Below are 15,869 nucleotides of genomic sequence, written 5' to 3'. Positions count from 1 at the left end.
ATTGACCTTTGTTTGGTGTAATGAGAAACCACATGTGAAATATTAGGTGGGTGGTACTCTAATATGGTCAGATATCCTTGATAGGAAAAAAAGATAGCCTGAAATTTTACCTTGATCCACATATCAATGACTGCTCCACTGGATTTGTTAACCTTTGGTAGGTAGAGTTTAGCTACAGTAGATCAAAACAAGTAGTTAGCTACTCCAAAAATAAATAAAAAAGTAAACCAAGTAATATGTACTACATACTTGAGGAATTTGGCTGAAGAGCACGGAAGCCCTTGGCACCTAGTGATAAAAGCATCGCTGCCTGACCATATGCCATGCCACAATTCACTGTGTATACTTTGGACTTACAATACTGTTGTCAAAAAGAAATAAAAAATTAATGGCTGGTTAAAAGTTATCCTGATATATGTTGGAGGAGACCAACGAATAATGTCAATGCACCAAGTTACCAACAACAAAATGCTCCCTTCTCTACGTCAAAAGAACCATGCCCAAGGGAGATAATTAACTTACAGCTATGGTATCAGCGATGGCATATGCCTCAGTTTCAGATCCGACAGTCTCATTCTTCTCGTTCTGAAAGATAACACAGAAATATTGATCAGAACTATAAAGAGCTACAAAAACCCTGAACCCCTAAAAAGAGCTTTTGTAGGAGCTTAAAAGCATCAGCATGAATAGTATTGAGAGCAGTATTTGCCTGTGTCCCAGATGAATTTATGTATAGGTACAAAGGTTTGGAGGGATTATCATAATCTAACCACATAAGCTGTGCGACAAGTAGCTCAGTGACTGCTGGGACTATCTGTTAACACGACAATATAAAATATGTTTCAACAACTGGAAGAAAGGATAATAAATTAAAGATATAAATATGTTTACATGCAGAATGTGAATGGCGCCTTACTGGCATGCCAAGGTAACAAATTCGAGCATCTAGCAGTAAAGATGGTAAGTCTGGAGGGGCAGTCCTTGGCCTCCCGTATCCTCGGGCTCCTCCACGATACATGCTCACGCTCATACTATACTTTGCGGGACCTTCAGTCATGCCTGTCTGGCTCCACATCCCTCCATTATCAAGATAATTCCTCGCAGATGAAATACTTGCCTACCATTGTACAAAAACCCATGTCATTCCTATTCCAATTTAAATATTTTTCAATAGCACCAACATTTCTCAACACCTCATTTGCAAAGTGAAATAAGGATTTTCTTAAAGTTTGATAAAACTCACACATACCTTCATGATTGCCAGATTGCCAGTTTGATCCATAAAGGATGGAAGGACATATAGCAAACTCATGAAATTTCCCATTCAATTTCTAAGGTATTCTACAATGGCATAATATTGGAGATGCATTATCAATCATCCCACTTTGATTTTATGAACAACATTATCCTCAATTCCGTTATCATGATGAATCATGAAGGACCTAATTATTCAAATGCATTCATACAGTGACCACATCTCATAGTTTCGTAAAGCTTCATTCCATGTTATTCTGTTTGCAACATGTTCATTTTAAATCCTTTGGACCTTTAAGGTTTGTCTCAACTTTCTACTTGGAAATTTTTGTTTAATACATATGGCATCAACAAGAATATGCCTAAGAAGTTATATGACGCATTTATTCTTTATATGCCTCATTATAAAATATTAAATTAGTTTCATATGCAAATATCAAACATAATAATGACTATTAATAAAATCCTTAAATTATTGCAATGCATTTTATTAGAAAGCCTATGCGTAAGATAGTTCTCTCGGTCCCCAAACTTTTGCACTTGGGGTTCAAGACAAACTCTATAAGATATGCTCACTGTTTTCCTTTTCTTCAAGCTTATTCCTATCCAAATTCCGGATTTTAAGACCCAAGAAGTCATGAAAAAGAGAAACATAGTGTCAGCATAAGTGTCAGTTTTAGTGTGTGTGTCAGTTTCAATATAGTTAGTGTGTCAGTATGAGATTAATGGGTACCATACGTTATATGAGATTAATGGGTGCCATACATTATAGTGAGGTCAATGGGTCTCATATGTCACATAAGGAATTCCTTCATGCACAATGATGTGGCTCAATCTAGGGGAAGGCTTAGACCAGCCCATAGTGGACCTGCCTCAACCCAGCCCACAATATACCCGGGTCCCGGGCAGGTCTGGGTCCTGCTCCAACCCCGAGGACAAAGGAGCAAGCCCAGCCCAGCCTACGCCCGACCTGGCCTACTCATGACCCAGCTCGGCCCAGCTCAACCCGAATAGTTATATTTTTTGAGCAGTTTATTAGAATGTCATTTAGTAAGAATTTGGTAGTCTTATTATAAGAAGCAACAGTTACCAATTTACGTAATAAATGCCCATGATAAGCTCAAACTGACTAATTGTATGTGAGATGCATGTAAGCTATAAAACAAAATTGTAAGACAAACTGAATTAAGCTAGATTGGTTTCTTCCTCCAACTTGACAACAGAGGGCAATAAAAGGGAATAAAAGGGGGGCAATAAAGGAAATAAAGGGAGGCAACAAATGGACTCAATGTTGGTGGATCACTAACCCTTTATAGTTTTGATCCAGATTTGTGAGGAATCCACAAGAATGAGAGTTGAAAGCAGTGAGATGGTTTACTTGAGAGTTGAGACTCAACAGTTGATGAGTTAAAAGCTAAGAATCGCTTCACTTTGAGAGAGATAAGGGCTAGAGAGTTCTGAATTTGATGAGTGAGTAAAAAGAGAGTTGAGTGTGAGGAGAGAAGAGGGGTGGGGTGGGAAATTATAGGAAAAATAAAAGTAGAATAGCAAAAAAAAAAAAACAGTCCAGAGAACCTTTTATTTTTTTTACATTTTCCCAACAGTAGTAGCCGGAACCAGATCTTTATCTCGGGGGGGGGGGGGGGGGGGGGCAAGAATCCAAGATCACTATGTTCTCCTTATTTACTTCGTTGAACAAAAGAACAATTAATTTAAAAAGACAAAGTTATCTACTACGCACAACTCTTAGGATGCATCTCACACACAATCTCTGATATTTGTGAAGAATCAGGCAGCATCTACTTAACAAGATAATCAACAAAATTCGAGTATTATACTACCATAGCATCTCTCTCTCTCTCTCTCTCTCTCTCTATATATATAATATATATATATATATATATATATATATATATATATATATATATATATATATATATTATATAATATTTAATATATCATGTATATCGCGCAAAACCATAGGGTTTCCTAGGAATATATTTGCTCTGGTTGCTTGTAAAGAAATTAACTGAATAAATGCAAAGCCTACTGCAATTTTTCGAAAAGTGCAAGCAGAGTCCATCTTCTTCTTTGTAGTAGTGATTTTATATGTTGCGAATAGGACCCAATCTAATAAGATAATCTAGGCACAAATGGTACATAGAGCCTTTTGCAAGTGAGACCCATACAATTTGATCCATGGGCTTGTCTATGGGAAGGTTATTGGCTACAAGAGCTTAATTCATAATTAAAAACTTGGGGGGGGGGGGGGGGCAAGGCACCCACCAGAAGCTATGCATAGCTCCGGCCTTGGCCAGCAACATAAAAAGGAATAGTTATTACCCTTCAGTTGTTTTCAAGCTAGTTAATAGTTACCTATTTAGTTTTTTAGTCACACTGATATAACTACATAGCACTTCTCTATATCTAAGACCCACTGCATTATCTCCCAGGAAGAAGAATGAAGTAATACAGGTAAAATGTTAAGTCTTCGGAATATCCATATACCACTTTAATCCACTTCAAAATAATACCAAATGAAATTTAGATATAAGTTGGAAGTTTAGAACAGTGATCCAAAATAAGTTAGCAATAAGTTTAAATTATTAGTAAAAAAATGACCAAATTTCCCAACACGGGATAATGACTCACCTCTGTGACTTTTTCTGCCTGCCGCTTAACAGGACTATCTTCCGTCATGAACATGTCCATTTGTGAAGCATTAAGGCCATAAAGGTGTCTGGGAACATTCTTATAATTGTCCATCACTGTGTAATAAAAAGAGAGAATTTCAAAAAAAGACGACGAGAAAAGAAAAATAGATTGCTGCAGCAGTTGTTACCGCCAATGGAGCTGTCATGATGTTTGTAGTAAAACAATGTTCACATGAAGGTACCAAAAACAAAGCTCGTTCACTAAATAGATACAGAAAAAGTACAATAATTGTGGTGGTAATTAAATTTTAGAAGCATTTGGCTTTCTTTCATGAATCCATCAGCTAAGTGGCTTACTCTGTCTACTGCAAATTATCATAGGAGAGTCAATTGTCCTGATTGATACTAATCATTGGACAACCTTGGGTTTAAGTGTAACTTCTTAATAGAAGCGTCAAGTTGAAGAGTGGAACACTAGATCATCTAGGTATTATTATAATATTTTTGATGGAGGTGGATGTTTGAAGAAGATAGAAAAACAGAGAAGTGATGGAAGTTTGATGTTAGTTTAATTGATCTACAGTTGCACTTCAGAACTTTTTCTTTAGATCAGGTACATAATTCTTTAATGTTGTGGGTAATTCAAATAAATGAATATTAATTTTAAACATCAGCTTTTTCTTTAATCTTCATGAAAATCTTGTTTCCTTGGACAGTCAAACCAGGTTCACATTAGAGTAGCATTACCCAATATTATGATGAAAACTATCATCTAGAACGCATGACCTAATTGGGTCAATACAACCTCAGCAATGCACCTGTGTAGATAGTCCAAATGGATACAATAGGTAGGGTACAAGGTAAATCTTTTGAAAAAAAAAAAGATAGGAGTACATTGTACAAATAGAAAAATAAAATCATACATGTGTGTATTAAATTATTAATGCTCATTATCGATAGAATAAATGAAGGCTAGAACAGTTAAAATAGCACAACATATTGAATAAAATATTTTCTAGTCATACAATTTAATAGTTGCTAGAAATTTATATAGTTGTAAATCATGTAAACTCAAATAAAATTTTGAACCCATCATTCATAACTTTGATTTTTGACTTATTCTTCTCAAAAGAATATATAATGTCTCTGCTATGTCTAGAGTTCATTGCAACTTATAACATTCATTAAAAAATGTACCAGAGTCAATATGGGAATGACTACTTTGAGGAAGTATCATGCAACATATACACAAGAGCAACTTGCAACAATTGATAGGACATTATGTGTTCTTTTTATGTGCAGGTCGAAGGAATAATCTAATATAGTAAATGCAACCTAACCCACCTAGCCAAATCAAATAAAGGACGAATGACATGAAAGGCTTTTGGCTTCAAACAAACTCATGTAAGATGATGCAAGAAATGACAGTGTAAAAAACCACGACTAAATGTACAGTTATGATTGAAAGGATAAGAAAAACAACTGTTATTATATTGTAGAAACAAGGAAATGCTGTTGCGAATCCATTTATCCAACATTCAGTAGTAATTTTCAGTGACTACATGGGTGTGTTCGATTACAAGTAGTTAGAACAAAAAATGCATTTAGAACATATTGCAGAACCAACTGAAGTTGTTGGAAAACTCTTCAACTTGAACTTTGTTTGCAACTTTCTGTTTTTATCCTATTCTGCTTCTCAATTGTTTTTTTGTGTTGCAACAACATCCAACTAAATATGTACGTTTGAATTTGAATGTAGTTGAAACAATGTAAGGCTCCAACTGCTTCAATACAAAGAAATCCTATATTTACTCGCTAATCGTGAATTTTTTATTGAAAGATTTCTCGAAATTTATATTCTTTTGGTACTCGTGTTAAATTCTTTCTACACATCTAAGTAAAGGAGAGGCTTGCTAAACATGCTTGTATTTAGTGATGCTCCTTGCACATAATTTTGCAGAGTTTATTGCATGTTCATAAAGAACCTCCTAAAAATTCTATAATGTTTCGTGTTTGTTTGCATATCCCTGATATTGTAGAGTCATCACAAAAATCTGAACATTTTAGTTCTAATTCGAGGCAGGAATTTTTGGAGAAGATTTTCAACGGTTAGCTTGGTGTAGTTGCTCTTTTCAAATTAATTTCATTAACTGGAGACAATTTGATTAATGAGGAAAATATCCTCTACTAGATGTATTTCGAACTATCTAGACATCAAACCCTAAATTATCATATCCTGGCAAGGCAAAATATGATGTCCTTTGGCTTTTAAGGTAAATTATGTAGCTAAGCATCATGATGTTAGCTCAATTTGAACTACACCTCAAATGTAAGCACCATATGCCAAATATTGTTCATATCTTCTGCTGGATAACAAGTAAGAGGTTGTAGTTATGTCTACATTAATTCTTAAATGAATAGAAAGCTTTGAGTTACTATATGCTAATCCTTGTAAACTATTCTAGATCATGGCCCTCCAGATAAGCACAATTCATTTCCTAAAGATTTTATTCTTTATTTTTCTAAGCAAAAATAAAATAAAAGATCTCTTTTTACTAGTTTCATTGCATCCCGTGCAATGCAAGGAACTTGATTATAAAAATGTTGTTACATTCATAAGTTTCAAAATTATTTTAGATGTAAAAACATAGAAGAAAAATAATGCATAAAAAACTGAATCAAATAATAAATAAATTTAGAGATTCTCGATTTTCATGACGTGGAAGTTATTCATTGAGTTGAGTCTATGAAAAATAATGGTTAGACATTAATTAGGGAGGTTTTCTTAAGAAAATATTAACTAGGGATGTTAAAATGTCGAAGGTCTAGGAAGATGCCAAGTGGCAGAAAATGCAACAATAGGCTCTTGTTTTAGAAATACACAAAGATTCATTGTTATTGATGAATTTCATAGAAACCAAAAGGTTTCAGTGTTTACGAACAACTTTATACAAGTATTTTTTTCCTTCATATTTGCACCCTCTGGTAGTCTAACAAGTTTACATGATATAGTGACTTTGGAGCAATCTCAATTCCAGATAAACTAATCATGGCATTGTGAGTTTCTATATTCTTGCCCGCCCGCCTTTCAACTATTGTAGCTTCATTGGCTCTTATATCAATCTAAATTTTACACCAAATGAAATAGTATTTATTTCAGATGTTAATCTATGATTAGTTATTCTTCGTAAAAATTGTTAAAACATATAGTAAATATAGAGGTTGTCACAATCACCTGCTTAGTTTGACTTGAAGACTAGTTCCACCTATTTCCCATTTGTGTTGAGTTTCTCAAGTTGCCAACATTCTTGGAATTGGTGATGAATTGTACATTTCCATATAGTAAATATTTGATGTCATTACCAACTTTGCCTCGTTCTCAAGGCTCTCTATTTGGTTTTACTAGAGGAGAAAGGTTCTAAAACTCAGTGGAATTAACTCTTTGTCTCCTTCCCCAAGGTTTTAATAGGGAACAAGCAAAAACAAGACAATAAAAGAAGTATGGGTATTTATAGGCCCAAAGGACTTAATTTACATCTAGATCAAACACTTCACATGAACATAATTTCACTAAAATTCTCAAATCCAATCAATCAAACAAAACAAAATAATAGAAATATGGTATTCATAGGCCAAAGGATTCAATTTACATGACAGTAAAATTCCCAAACATAATTAACTAGAACGGTAAATTAACTATAATTCTAAATAAATTAGTTGACTTTCATAAATAAGGCTACAAGAAAAACAAAATACTAAAATTTCTGATAATAAACCACCAGAATCCCACTAATACAAAGATTTTTCTTCAATCCAAATCAGTCTAGAATTTCTTCAAGTCCAATGAAACCAAAACTTCTCCGCCTACAATCGAACTATAATTCTTCCAATCAAATAAGATTCAAACTAACTACTTCGAACCCTTTTAATTTCATGCTGAACTCTTTAAATCTAATGAGTAAGTTCTCTCGACCGTGGAACGTAATACATCAATTGAGAAGTCAATGTGGATTCCAAGAACATATCCACACAAGAAAAAGCTTTTGACACATGAAAAATCTACACTATTCCAAGAACCCTTATTTAATTTCATGTTAACTCCCCCATCTCAATATAGCTAAACTACATGAATCTAAACCATAGCTAAAGCTAAAATAATAAATAAAGTCAGAGCTCGAACCTAAGCAATAGCTAAAATATGAACATTTAAGCACTGTAATTAAATAAGGTGGAGGGCGTGCACCTAAAAACAGTTTTTCTAAATCACCTAAGAAAATTAGTTTTCATATCAGCATTAAAACCCTAAATCGCTACTCGAAGAGAATCAAGACGAACTCACATCCGTCCCTGAGGTTCTCCTCCCTGAACTGCTTCGGTATGTGATCGAAATCGTTGGGGCCAATCGCCGCCTGAGACCTCACCCTCAGGCTCGAGTTCATTCTAGAAGAAGGAGGAGGAGGAGGTGAAGGGGAGGAGATGAGGAGCTTGGATCCGAAGAGAGAGGTTTTCGAGGCTGAGGGCGAGGAGAGGGGAGTGGCGGGGACCGAGAGGGATGAGGGGAGAGAGATCGCCATGGATTTTTGAGAGTTGCGAAAAGGTTAGGGTTTTCGTTTGTTGGAGCTCAGAGAGATAGGCTTGAGAAAATCTAGGGCTGTAAATTGTGTAGGTGAAAGTCACTGGAAAAGGAGAAGGGGCCAAAAAAAAAAAAAAACAAGAGTTCTTGCGATATTAGCCCCTCAGATCTTCAACCATTCCGGTTGGTGGCTAAAATCTCAATTAATAATTGCTCGTTAGTCCCTCAAATCCTAGGGAGCGCTTGCAATTTGGTCCCATGCCGATCAAAATACTCCTTGGTTATAATTTTACCTTCAAACTTATTATCGTTAAAAAAAAGTTATTTGTACTTTGATACTCTAAAGTTTATGCATTTTTAGCTTCAGTTAATAACTCACAGTTTTCCGACACTTCAACACTCTGAAGTTAGGAACGTTTCTTAACTTTGATATCTTTAAGTTCTTTTCCTGACACTTTTGATACTCTTTTCACTTCGTTTTGTTTTTATTATTTTTTGGCACTTTTATACCCCCAAAGTTTGGGGTATAGAGTTAAAAAATGTATAAGCTTTGAGTATGAAAATAAAAAATTGTGGAATCTTAGGGGTATGTAGTTAAAAAATGTGTAAACTGGGGGTATCAAAGTGTTCAAAAAAATTTGGGGTATCAAAGTGAAACGAATGTAGTTTTTAGGGTATCAAAGTGTTAGGAAAAAAACTTTTGACTATTAAAATTTTAAAAACTATAACTATAGATTTGCTTACGGTGGTTTGGTCATTGAGGGGTCAAATTGCAATAACACTAGGATTTTATTATTTTAAGGACTAGTGAGCAATTTCATAGATGTAAGGGACTAGTATGGAACTATTGAAGAGAGACTAACATCTAAATCTAAATAACAAAAGAAACATCTTTATTAACACAATAGAATTTTTAAATATATACCTCTTATTGTTATAATTATGGTTTTACCCTCTAAACTACATAGTAAATTCGGCTACGTCACAAAATTTAGCATTTTTCGTGGGACCATATTTTCAATATGATATTCTTTTTCTTTTATTTGCAATATTATGGTGTTAGTATCAAATTAATACCAGTTTGATTATGTTTTTTTTTTCTACTACTAAATATATCAATCTATCCTCTCCGAAATCTATCTATTCAGTAAATTGTAAATAGCCATCCATGATTTATAGGTCAGCACATTTGACTAAGTAGTCCAACGGAGGGACTAACTTGTAGGAACTTACAAAGTTTTGAGAACCTAATAGCAATTTCATTGATATCAGGGGGCTAATTTCAGAGGTAGAAAGGTGTAAGGGACTAATATATAAAAAGCTCCCCAAAAAAAAGGGAAGACGTTATCTACTTCCACGTTAGTGTTGTAGCGTGTGGATCCTCTCTCTCTCTCTCTCTCTCCTCTGCATGTTCACCGTCTGCTTCTCTCATCGCCATCTCATCTCCCTCCATCGATGGCAGCCNACGGGGATCCTCCCCTTCTTCTCCCTTGGGCGACGGCGGCTCCTCATCGTCCCCCGTACGCCGAAACAATCACCCATTTTTATGTTTTTTTGGGGAATTTTTTTTGGGATTTTTCCCGTTGATTTCTTATTGTTTGCGTTGGCAGCTTGATTATGATGCTTCAGGAGAGCTCTTGGGCTTGGATGTGGATCTTCATCCGAGGTACTGGACGAAAATTACGTGCTGACTTTGCTCCATTTTGATTTATGTTTGTTAAACAATTAAATCCGTTTACGATGATACCATGTAATTATGCACAAAAAGATGCGTTCTTTTTGACCTGTATAGTCTGTGAATTTTACCCTCAAATCTAGATATTTGCTGACTTACCCGCTAGGTCTACCGCATTGAGTTAGAATACCCCGGGAGCCCGATATCGTCAGTTTTTGTGAGGGGAGGGGGAATTTCAGCAAAATAACCACGTAAAAATTAGGAATATATTGAAAATGTTTGCTCTATGTGGTAGAATTAGAAGGGTGAGCTAGCGAATATCTATATTTGGAGAGTAAATTTGCGATTATGGTTGATTTGGAGGGTGTATAGGTCAGAGTCATCAAAGCCTTTATTAATATCGTGGAGACGTTCCTTAATGCAAAGTTTGGGGTACTTTAACTCTGTGTTGTATATTTGAGGGTTAAGTAGCAAATGTCTATATTTGGAGGGTGAAGTTGCAATTATGGTTTATTTGGGGTATATATGTAGAGAAGCCAGATGATATCGTCAAGGGTCAATAAGTCAATCATAAATGACAAGGGGAAACTTTAAATGTGGTAAATACTCTTATCGTTATTTTAGTATACAACTTCACATATGGTAAAATACTTGTGTCTGTACTTGTATTGTGTCAAAAGATATATAATGCCATGTGAAAACTGGTACCTTTCAGACAATGAATGTATATCAAATTAGCAATAGATTTGTGTCCTTCTCTCAAAGGTGTTATGGAAACAGGGTCAGCGTTTATTTTACTCGATCTCCCATATATCCTATCACCACCAAATGTCGTCATTAATCACGAAACAATATAAACAAAATTCTTATATCCCATGAAATAAATGAAAATCTTAGACCAAAATAAACTATTTCCATGCAATTCAATGTTATCTACATGTGATGTTGGACCTCAAAGAGTTGTCTTTCTTTTTGTTTTCGAGGATTGTTTGACCATACTTCAGTCATTATTTCTTTGTGATGCGTCCTTTGTATTGTTCTTAGACTCTTAGTCATGCCTTAAATTACAAAACTAATTATAATATCTCCAATTTCTAATGCAAACATTTTTCACTTGCCAGTTGCCACGATAGAATGTTAACCATTTAGACTTAGCTCTAACTCTGTTAACACACTTGTGAGAACATTTTTCTTCCAATTTTATTTTGAGAAATAGATAGACAATTATCTTGGTTAATATCTCTGACCTTCACTTGCAACTGCTTTGAGGTTACTTTGCATTCCATCCTAGGGGGTACCTGGTATTTTCTATTATTCGAATGCAAGCAGTTTTCTTAGTCAAGATGCACGATTGCAGAAAAACACAACATATATCAGTGAAGATGGACGTTGCGTTATAATTGAAATCCAAAGAGAACAAATAATTAACTACAATGTTATTTTAATTACAAATACATTTTTGTATGAGAAATGCTCTATTTACAAACCATTATTATTCATGGCAGTGTTGTTGCATGATCAGATTAGAATAATGCAAGTTCATTAGTATTCAGTATTCACAAATAATTTATTGACTTTTTTCTCTCTTTAGGAAGATCATTCCTGGCCCTGCAAAACTAAGGTCCTGGTTTGGTCCAAATGGCCAATACATAAGAGAGTTACCCTGTCCTAGTTGCAGAGGCAGAGGTTATACACCATGTACAGAGTGTGGTGTTGAAAGATCAAGATCAGACTGCGCACAATGTAGTGGAAAGGTGGTTAACTTTACTAGTTCTTTTTAATAATAATATTTGAGGACGAATTTGCTATATCTCGCTTTCACATGGTGTTAATTTAATCTCTCAAGGAAACAGGTTGGGAATTATCTCTCATCTTTTTTTAAATTACATGCCAGATTAATCATTTTATCAAAAGTTTGCTTCAGTTGCATATTGTATGTTTTAAGTGAAGATCAATTAGTTTCGTTTGACTTTTAACTAAGAAAATTGGTTTAATAGAGCTGAACGTAAAAAATATTCAGATTTGGGATAATGACTTCGACATTATAATACTTATCTATGTAACTACAAGTGGATCCTGGAGTATTGTCATAACATCTGCTTGCAAGATGTGTCATGCAGCTAGAAGGCATGGTATATTAAAGCTAAAGCTGATGGAATTTAGTCTCTTACCACGTAATATATAACATACATCTTATTCTAAAACGTACATTTCACACCTACATTTTGCCTGTCTTTTCTCTTAATATACTTCTTAGAGTTGATTTATGTATAGTAATTATCTGGCTTTTGATGAAGTTTCAGTTTCCTGACCTATCAACTGGTATTGAGTTGTGGAAATAGTTCTCCCCTTCTTGTACGCTATTTATATGTTTGTATAATTTGTGAATCCGGAAAGCACTAAATATTTATGTTACAGCATATATATCCTGACAGCTACAATACATGAGCTTTGTGCTTGATGATTACAGGGGATAAGGACTTGTTTACAATGTTTTGGAGATCGCGTAATATGGGAAGAATCAATTGATGAGCGGCCATGGGAGAAAGCTCGATCTATGTAAATTCTATCCTTAAAAATTGCCAAGGGATATAATACATTCTATATATAATATATTATTAATTTTGATCTCTTCATAGTATATTTTTTGTGACTGCTTGATTGTACAAATTGCTATTGCAAATTTTCAGTTTTGCAGACACCTTTGTGCAGCTTACTTTTCTTGCATTAATTATCTTGGATTAATTCTATTTTATCAACATCAACAAAAACAACAAAGCCTTTATCCCTACTTTTTTGGTTGCCTACTTGAAACCCGTTTTTCTATATTCTTATGGGTCATCTATTCCATTAAGTTTACTATTTTTTATATCTTTCTTACCTGTTACAAATCAAGTTCTTTTAGGTCTACCCTAATCCTGTTTGCCCCTATAACTACCCCTTTTCCGATTTTGTGGTGTCCATTGTATATGACAAAACCATCGCAATTGATTCTCTCTCATTTTGTCCTCAGTAGTTGCACCTCCAATCTCCTGCAAATACACTCATTTCTTGTCCTAACTTTTATTGTATATCCAACTTTTATTGTATATCCACAAGACCATCATAACATTCTCATTTTTGCTATGCTCGTTTATTCAATATTATCACCATATCTATCTCATATGATGTTCTGGTCTTAACAATCCTCACATAATTTAGTTTATGATTCATGCTGTACTTTATCTTCTGTAGTAAACCAATGCAATAAAATTGAAGATTGTTCCAATGTCTTTAAGGCAGACTTATCTCCAATTATTGTTCTTTTTGCAGCTCTCCACTTAAAATGAAGGAAGATGATGAAGTTGATAAGATGGAGATAAAAGTTAATGTTACAAGAAAATCAAAAAGAATATACCAGTCACCATCTCCTGAAGTTAGTCTGAAGATTAGCAGATCACTAAGAGTTAGTTGCTTACTCAAAACTTTCTCTTCACAAATTTCAATAGTAGTCTCTTTAGCTTCTTGTGAGACTTTATCACTATGTTTTATTGATAATTGGCATCATGTGGCCATGGAAGAGCACTTTTCTGGTTTGTCCACATATAGGCCTCCCATAACACCTATTGGACAAAGCAAAATTCACCTGATTTCATAATCTAATTTTTTAGAAGAATGTCCATCAATTTGGATGTGAATTCCATGATTTGTTACAGATTTCATCTTTTTCGAAGTAATGAACAATAGTAACTACAGGAACGATAAAACCCTCAGCCCAAATCTTTCGGTTGGCACACACCACTTTTTTTCCCTTCTATTCTATTACGGGCTTTATTGGAGAAGTGTTGAATAAAATCCAGAACAGTAGGATACTTTTATATATTAACATTCCTTGTTTAAAAGAAACAAACTGGGGACAAGTCTAAGATATAGTAAAATTACTAGAAACTGTTCAGAACAGCCTATACTCAGAAGGAAGAACATCAAATGTGTTGGGGATTCGAAACAATCAAATCGAATCCGTACCCTTCCGGATCTTGTGTTTGAGAGTTGAGCAAGAAAGAAATCCACCACAAATCAAAGATAAAAACTTGTAGGAAATAAGAATAAAAAGAACACACGGATTTAACGAGGTTCGGCAACTTGCCTACGTCCTCGGGAGCCACACCACACAATTCCTTTGATTAATTGAAGAAGGAATACAATCACTCAAACTAGGGTTTAATCTCTTTGAGATTCTCTCTCAAAAGCTCTCTTTTTCTTGTCTTTTGACTTTTTTCGACATTCTAATTAGCCCTAGAAACATATAGGTATATATATGAATCCCAGCCCAAATAGAATTCAAAACAGTTTAGGAAACTGTCAGCTCGACTCGCGGTCGACTGCCGAACCAGTCGCGGTTGACCGGATAAACGACAGAAACTCAAAAACGCCTACAGGGTCTCGCGGTGGACCGGACCATCTGTCGCGGTCGACCGGAAAAAGTCCAGAGACTTTTCCTGTCTCGTGCACGTTCGCGGTCGACCGTACCAACCGCCGCGGTCGACCGTAGCTTGTCTTGACTGTTTCCTTCGTCTTTCTGATTCCAGCTTCGGCTTCAGCTTTGGGTCTACACTTAGACTAACAAAATGAACTTGCTTCATCCACTAAATTGTCACCCTTTCCATATTTTAGCATCTAACCTTTTCTATTAAATCTCTTGTGCGTAAACTTAAAAGAATGCACATATACCATACCTACTCAGAAGGACAAGGATTATTATAGCATATTCTTTGATAATTTGATAAATCTCTCTCATAAAGGCACGAGTACTATATTCCTTCAATTTTTTGATATTAATTGTTTGTTTGACAAAATATTTGCTGCATATTATAACAAATTTACATCGTTTATTTTAGGATTATTTGCAATTGATACCCCAAAGTTTGCATCGTTTTAAACTTTGATACCACAAGTTTTCTGCCCAAAAATTACTCGAAAGTCCAAAATAGTGTAACTTTGATACACAAATAAAATGACTTATCTGGTGGTTTCAAAGTTAAAATTCTTTGAACTTTGGGATATTTTTTTTAGCGAAAAAAGAAAAAGGTATTAAAGTTAAAAATGATAGGGCATTTAAGTACAAATAATCCTTTATTTTGAACAATCCAATATCCGCGTTGCTTACTGTTGTTGATTAGTTTAATAATTGCAGATTCTCAATGCCAAAACAGGGTTATTTAGTAAGCGGATGAAGATCATACACCAGGACCCTGTGTTGCACGCTCAAAGAAGAGCTGCAATTAAGGTTTAAACAACTCTCTCATTAAAATTTAGTTTTGCATGTAGCAAAGATTTGGTCATTAATTTACTTTTCAAGTTACACCACTGAATCGAAAAAGCTAATAACATTGATATGCCTCGAGCAGAAAGCAAAAGGCACTGACGAAGCAAGGAAGCAAGCTTCAGAGTCTATGAAAGCTTTTTTCTCTGATCCGGAGAATCGCCTTAAAAGAAGCGTATCTATGAAAGGTCAGTTTCTTTCCACATCTTGTCTTATCCTAGAGCAGGGAGTCCTTAGTGCACCAGCTAGCTATCCCTGGATTATTTTCCGCTGTATTATACTTTTGAACTAGTTTATCAACTTTTGCCAATCCCAAATAACCAGTGGCATGTTAAAAATAGAGATGAAGTTTAATTTTTTTTTTCAATTTAAAAGAGAAGAGAGAGATATTTGGACATGGCGTCATCTTTC

General features: G+C 34.8%; 2 protein-coding genes across 2 annotated transcripts in view; one reads left to right on the top strand and one right to left on the bottom strand.

Annotated features, from left to right (window-relative positions):
• Nucleotides 1-8,575, bottom strand: part of LOC109835634 (ATP-dependent Clp protease proteolytic subunit-related protein 1, chloroplastic) — an 11,138-nt gene extending 2,563 nt beyond the window's left edge. Inside the window, exons 1-7 of the mRNA XM_020403609.1 lie at nt 8,248-8,575; nt 3,907-4,022; nt 917-1,117; nt 710-814; nt 523-585; nt 250-361; nt 111-172 (exon numbers count right to left, since the gene is read on the bottom strand). Coding sequence (XP_020259198.1) covers nt 111-172; nt 250-361; nt 523-585; nt 710-814; nt 917-1,117; nt 3,907-4,022; nt 8,248-8,482 — 894 coding nt within the window. The 5' untranslated portion in view covers nt 8,483-8,575. The remainder of the gene's footprint in view (nt 1-110; nt 173-249; nt 362-522; nt 586-709; nt 815-916; nt 1,118-3,906; nt 4,023-8,247) is intronic.
• LOC109835527 overlaps nt 9,083-15,869 on the top strand; it is a 7,319-nt gene continuing 532 nt past the window's right edge. The window contains exons 1-8 of the mRNA XM_020403496.1: nt 9,083-9,086; nt 9,853-10,001; nt 10,092-10,147; nt 11,748-11,910; nt 12,627-12,715; nt 13,469-13,601; nt 15,330-15,422; nt 15,544-15,646. Of these exons, the coding sequence (XP_020259085.1) occupies nt 9,083-9,086; nt 9,853-10,001; nt 10,092-10,147; nt 11,748-11,910; nt 12,627-12,715; nt 13,469-13,601; nt 15,330-15,422; nt 15,544-15,646 (790 nt within the window). The remainder of the gene's footprint in view (nt 9,087-9,852; nt 10,002-10,091; nt 10,148-11,747; nt 11,911-12,626; nt 12,716-13,468; nt 13,602-15,329; nt 15,423-15,543; nt 15,647-15,869) is intronic.

This window comes from Asparagus officinalis, chromosome 3 (assembly GCF_001876935.1).
Source record: "Asparagus officinalis chromosome 3, Aspof.V1, whole genome shotgun sequence".
NCBI classification, from domain to species: Eukaryota; Viridiplantae; Streptophyta; class Magnoliopsida; order Asparagales; family Asparagaceae; genus Asparagus; species Asparagus officinalis.
This window is presented reverse-complemented; position numbering and strand designations above follow the sequence as displayed.